Source organism: Arachis hypogaea, chromosome 3 (genome assembly GCF_003086295.3).
Source record: "Arachis hypogaea cultivar Tifrunner chromosome 3, arahy.Tifrunner.gnm2.J5K5, whole genome shotgun sequence".
NCBI lineage: Eukaryota > Viridiplantae > Streptophyta > Magnoliopsida > Fabales > Fabaceae > Arachis > Arachis hypogaea.
In genome coordinates, this window is record NC_092038.1 from 34,859,999 (window position 1) to 34,866,364 (window position 6,366).

At 36.4% G+C, this 6,366-nt stretch overlaps 1 protein-coding gene across 2 annotated transcripts; it reads right to left on the minus strand.

The window, feature by feature from the left end:
• Positions 1-2,292, minus strand: LOC112790250 (indole-3-pyruvate monooxygenase YUCCA2). 2 transcript variants are annotated; one of them, XM_072229732.1, is made up of 4 exons: positions 1,341-2,292; positions 886-1,257; positions 516-761; positions 1-418 (listed from the first exon to the last, which is right to left on the minus strand). In XM_072229732.1, exons 1-3 carry the CDS (start codon positions 2,007-2,009, stop codon positions 564-566), a joined length of 1,239 nt encoding a protein of 412 aa, XP_072085833.1. In that variant the 5' UTR covers positions 2,010-2,292; the 3' UTR covers positions 1-418; positions 516-563. The 2 variants fall into 2 exon arrangements, with proteins under 2 accessions (XP_072085833.1, XP_025688344.1); XM_025832559.3 differs by lacking the exon at positions 1-418 and having other exon boundaries at positions 456-761.
• Between the last annotated feature and the right edge of the window lie 4,074 nt (positions 2,293-6,366).

Consider the following 6,366-nt stretch of genomic DNA (forward strand, 5'->3'; position numbering starts at 1 on the left):
AGAAGGTCAAATTGATGTGTGTTTCTCATGACGGAATAAAAATAAAAAATGTATATACATGGAAGCACCAATGAGCACAGGCTATTGAGAACCATATATAGGAAGCTAGCTTATATAGCAGCCCCTCTGTCCTAATTAAAAATTCAACTACCAACCTAGCTAGTTAGTAGCTAGCAGGTAGGTAGATATGACAATCATAATGTACATGTATGCAATTCAAGCTAATAGCTAACTACTGATTGTAATATGTTCATTAAGCACCGACTTAATTTAACTTAATCTCAACCCACTAAATTAAGAGTACGTAAATAGTAATTAACTTAACCCTAATCAATGTTTTCTTGAATGGATCAACGTACAGAGGGATCTGATCTGTGGCGCACGCATTTTATTTGTGCCTTTTTCTTTTCTTCTGCGCCTGCAGTTACGGTATACGTTGAGATTGGACTATAGTATACGGAGACAAAACTGTATATTTAATTTTGTATAAATAGAAAGTGGGAATATATATATACATTTTTTTTGTCTTGCTAGCTAGCCGAGCCTGAAACATTCAAGATTAATCATGGAATTGGGAGGGTACAATATCCTTCTTTTTTCCAGGAATGTGCAATATCCTGTGCAATTCTGATAGCGTCAATGGATGCACCAAGAAGGCCACGTTTGGTGAAACCCACGGCATAAAGTCCATTTTCACCTTTCCATCCATTTGGGAATGGCTTCCTCGGAAACCCATCTTTCTCACAAAACATGTCGCTTCCCTGATCATCAAAAACTAAGGCCAAATTAATACGTACTTAACTAGTTAGTTATTAGCATATATGCATACATATGGAACAGATCAATTTAATTAAAATTAAAGAGGCTAATTAATTAATTGAGCACCTTTAACCATAAGGGTACGTTGCTTTTGTATCCCGTTGCGAGAATAATGGCGTCAAAATTCTCTATTTTGCCATCAACGAACTCCACAGCATGGCGTGTTAGTCGTTTGATTCCACGGCAAACCTTAATTTTTCGAGATTTGATGTGAGCAAGTGTTCCAACATCCAAAACTGGTGTCTTTCCACATAAGTTCTTGAGCTGCAGAGGGCCAAGTTTGGGACGTTGAAGTCCGAATCGGGCAGTGTCCCCAAGCATGATGTGCGACATTACAAGCAAGAACTTATCCACAACGTTTATTGGGAACCATTTCAGTAACCCCATGGACACTCCAAATGTTGATCTCCCAAACATCTGCTGCGGCAAGATATGCACCTGCACATACATACATACGTACATATATAATTAGCAAATCCAAATTAATTGAATAGTAGTTGTTTAGTTAGTTAGTTAGTTACCGAATCTCTAACGACAAGGGATGGGCGAGCATTATGTTCGCATAGATCCAAACAAACCTCCATTCCGGAGTTTCCACAACCAACCACCAAAACATTATTCCCACTGAACATGGCTCCGCTCTTATACGAGCTTGTGTGAATTATGGGCCCTGCAAACTCATCCATCCCTTCGACCTCAGGCACCACCTCCTCCGCGTTCTCTCCGCTGGCCACTATGAGCCACTTACTGACGTACTCGTCTTGTGTCTCCGTCTTCACTCTCCAGTGCCCAATTCTGTCATCAAGCTCAGCACTTACCACAGTCTTTCCAAAGCACGGCTTGATGTCGAAATGATCAGCGTAGGCCTTGAGGTAAGAAACAAACTGGTGTTTGGTTGGATAAGAGGGGAAGTTGGAGGGGAATGGCATGAGAGGAAGCTGGCACAAGTGCTTAGGAAGATGAAGGCGCATGCGGTCGTAGGTCTTGAGCTGCCACATTGATGCCAAGCAATGAGCCCTTTCAAGAACCAGCGATGGGATACCTTTCTGCTTCAGACATGCCGCAGCTGCCACCCCTGATGGTCCTCCTCCCACTATCACTGCTCCCGGAATCCATATACTTTCCTTTCTTCTCCTCCTCATTCTCCAATCATGGATGCTTTTTCCTTCTACTTCCTTCATGTACTTCATTTCTAAATATTGTACTCACTCACTCTCTCTCTTACTGGGTTCCAATATATATATAGAGAGAGAGTGAGATTATGAACTAGTATGTAGTACTAGTGTATGTTGTGTTGTGGGTACTGAGTATTGATGATGATCGACCAGTGCTAATTAATTAAAGATGTGTATGTGTTAATTAAAAGCCTCAAATTCAAGGAGTTTGGTTATGTGGTGGCCGTGGGACATCTATATCTTTTATGTTAAATAACAACTACAATTAACCAACAAGGCACAACTAACATTTCATCCCTCTCATCTCACGCATTCTAGCTTAATTACACTATCTAGCTAGTATTTATTATTTAACTATGTACATATTGTATGGACTATGGAGATGCCTTCATTCGAATAAGGCTCAAGCTTAGCTTGCTAACCTAGGTGGTGGGACCATGGACATACAATACAATATAATGGCAAACGAGATAGACCACAGTATATGCATGAGTTGTTATACTAATAACAGCATAATAGTGAAGCCACCAAACTATATTATAAGATAATTCATCCAAATGGACGACTCTTGAAAAACCATTATTCATTAACTCTTATTCCATTTGGCATCTCTCTTTCACCCTAACAAGGTTTCAATTTGAATAATGCTAGATAATGAAATTTTTTTCGGTTAATATTAATTAATTTTTTTAAAATTATTTTTTATTAATTTATTTTAAATTTTAAACTATAAATAATAAATTCTTAACCTACATCTTAAATCACCACACTAAATTCTAAAATTCATTAGTGTCGACTAATTAAAAATTAGTTTTTTTTATATTTTTTCTTTCGATTTATATCCGAACATCACAATAACATTTAAAAAAATTTAATGAGAAAAAAACTAAAAAGTGATTTTGCATGAAAAGTATTTGCACGATCTCATGTCATTATAACAATATTCCTTCTTTCTTTTAAACTTAAAAAGTTTTATATAGCATATTCGTAAGATAATCGATATACCGCCACATTTATGATTTATGTGAAGCGATTGAATTATTCAAAGTTAATCAGTGCTAAACTGCTAATAGATATTAAGCTGCTTTTTAATTATTTTAGTCACTGCTGCTGCATTACACATACATGAACTTATGACCATAATAAAAATTTCACTGGAATGGACACCAACCTAGCGTAATATGATAATTGGTACATTATTCCTTCGAGTCTTAAAACTAAGAACAAATCGCAACCAGGGGCGGAGCCTCATGTAACCAAACGGGGCCAAACTTTAAATTTTTTTTATAAATTGTGTATAAATTTTAGTTTAGTTTCTCTTAAAAATTTTATTTTATTTTTCTATTGCAAAATTAATTTTTGGCCTTATCCTAAAAGTTCAATCTAGTTCCAGCTTCTTATCGCAGCTCAGGTTACAGAAAGAGAGATTATGAATATTCAAAGTTATTAATTTCATATATAGTTTTAATTATGGAGAGGAGCCATCAGCACCGGCATTAATTTCATATATAGTTTTAATTGAACATATTCAGTTTTATTTTATGATCTCACATCTAATTGGATGGCAGAGGTGTATTAAATGTTTTTACTTATAATTTTAGCGGATTTCGTATCGTCATATATGTCAAATGCAAAGGCTATGCTATGCTATGCAGGTCTAGCTTTATTAATTAAAAGGTAGTAGAAAGATCACTCCATAATCATCAAGTTATTTAATTTGACAATAATATAGTCACGTATATATGTGTCATAGTTTTTCTGGAATTATATAATAGTATAGCGCGCATGACCTTCAATAGTAATATCTCTAACTTTTAAACGTTGTCAATGTGCTAGCTAATTAGTATAACTCCTATAGCATAGCTCAGCTCCTAAACTCGCATGCTACGGTCTTTTGTTTGCATAAAAAGTCATACATGCATGCATGATCCGATTGCAAAATCATCATCAATCGTGTCTCATTACTCATGATGACTCATCTCTCTTTAATCAAGTTAACTTTCAACATTTTATGCAGCAAGACAACTTTACCACGTGGATTCTCCTCGAGGAACTTTTCAAATGCCCAGATCTTGAGGGGAATTCCTTTATCAAGACTACAGTCAATCACACTCAATATTACGTGTCCATTATTAGTTTATAGCATAAACTGATCTCAGTGATGCACATTTATCAGCAAAGCACAGAGAACGGAAACAACAAATCAAGGAATAATAATCAGTGACTATAAAATGTTTGATCATGGCACTTTCGCGCAATTTAACTCCTACCTTTCAGTTTACGGAGTTCAAGGGCTGGAATAAACTGACCATAGTCAACACCAATAGGAATTGAAGTTTCAAACTCCCTAAAAACGTAAAGCATCAGCCTCATGAGACGGAAACCAGGAAGTGCATAAAAGCATATTCATTTGTAACTATATTTAGTAACATTCTACAGAATAGATGAAATTCCTTTATACTATATTCTATAAATATAGAAGAGATAGATAGATGGTGCATTCTCTGGTGGCTACAGTATTTTCGTCGCTACAATGGTTACATGCTGCTCTCCAATCTGCGGTTTACACGTGGAAAACTAGTTGGGCTTGGACTTTTAGCTAGGAGTTGTTAATTAATGCATGACGGTAAAAAAATTAAGTGAGAAGGTAAATCCTGTGAAGGATTATGAGTTACAAAATGAACATCACCCATAATACAATCACTCATCCTAAAAGGATAAACTGATTTTGGAATTCACCAAGAATCGAACTCTTGACCTTTCAAATCTGGAGCTCAAATACCATATCATGATACCACTCATCTCAAAAGTTCAAGTTGATGAAAAAAGGTAACACTAATGGTTATATCTCTAATATTCCCTAAACTTCCATTGTACACATTGTACAAATATTCTATTGGCTCCCTATAGGGTAACTGAAAGCAGGTGCACCTTTAAAAGGTAATATGCCGTTGAAATTGCTGGTAGCAGCTAGCGTGGTAACGACAAGCAGTTATTGTGTGTCTTTTTTTCTTTTTCTTTCCAACATATGATTTCGCTAGAAAGAGTGTGAGAAGTTGTATAACCAGTGTGAGCAGTTGCTACCTATTGGATAGGATGATTGTCATTGTATTTTGTTTAATGGTCGTTATGATTTGTTCATATATTTGGATTGTGTGTAATTGAGAGTGATTTAGAAGGTAGCTCAAAGTTTTCTGTGTAATGAACGGAAGGATAGAGCACGAGGTCGAAGGATGAGAAAGAGAAGATAGTAGAATTGAGTTGTCAAAAACAGAGCAAGTGAACATGACATCGAAGGACATACTAGGAAAAGTGGTAGGGCAGGGAATGATGGGAAAGTAGAGGCATCTAGTCCCACTTCGGTGCGGTCGAATGAAGAGTAGTATATATCAAGCTGCTGCGAGGTAGGAATAACTGTGGAGGAATTGACTTTGGCTGAGTTTGATTTTGTTGAGGAGGCATATCCAAGGTTTGTGGAATATGCACGGGTTACTGGTTTTGTGGTTTGGAAGGGAGATGTTGGAAAAGATGATGAAGGTAATATTGTGACAATTTTTTTACTGTAATAGACAAGGGTTGAGGGATAAAAAATATTATGATATGATTGATAGGAAACAGCCACACAAACCAGTTATAACAACCAACTGTAATGCAAGGTTTTGTGGTTCATCTAGATAAGGGTTGTGGGAAATGGAAGATGAAGTCTTTCGTTATGGATCATAACCATGATTTAGTCTCACTGACCTTCACGAATGTAATAACACCGCATCATCAAATGTCAGATGGTGACTGAGCCCATATTCATAGATTGTATGAAGTAGGTTTTCAAACAACCCAAAGCATGGGATTCTTTGCTTATCTCGCAAGTGGTTATCGTAATTTGCATTTTATAAAGAAGGATCTATATAACTATATTGATGAGGTTCGACATTCTCGCATCATTGAAGGTGATACAACAACGACAATTAATTATCTTAAAGGGAAGATCGAATTTGATCCGTTAGCTGTGTTTAGTACCCGTATTGTGCCAAAAACCACTTGGATAATCTGTTTTGGTGTGACGATCAAATGCAACATGACTATGATTGTGTTTGTGATGTGTTAGCCTTTGACTCAACCGATAGGAAGACTTTATACAATAGACCTATGGTGATATTTTCAGGAAGCAATCACCATAGGCAGACCATTATATTTGGGTTTGGGTTGTTTGAAGATGAGAAGATTCCTTCTTATAAATTGTTGCTAAGGAGTTTTTTGAATGTAATGAGGAAAAAGGAGTCAAAGGTTGTGGTTATAGATGAAAATGAATCGATGAAGAAGGCCATGCGAAGCGAGTTTCCTAACGCAACAAACTGACTTTATAGTTAGCATC

Excerpts from the sequence above, each read along its gene's own strand:
- LOC112790250 (XM_072229732.1), bottom strand. The coding sequence starts at position 2,009 with ATGAAGTACATGAAGGAAGTAGAAGGAAAAAGCATCCATGATTGGAGA. Across the intron at positions 1,258-1,340 it reads CCCTTGTCGTTAGAGATTCG|GTGCATATCTTGCCGCAGCA; the intron begins GTAACTAACTAA and ends ATGTATGTGCAG. Across the intron at positions 762-885 it reads ACGTACCCTTATGGTTAAAG|GGAAGCGACATGTTTTGTGA; the intron begins GTGCTCAATTAA and ends TTTGATGATCAG.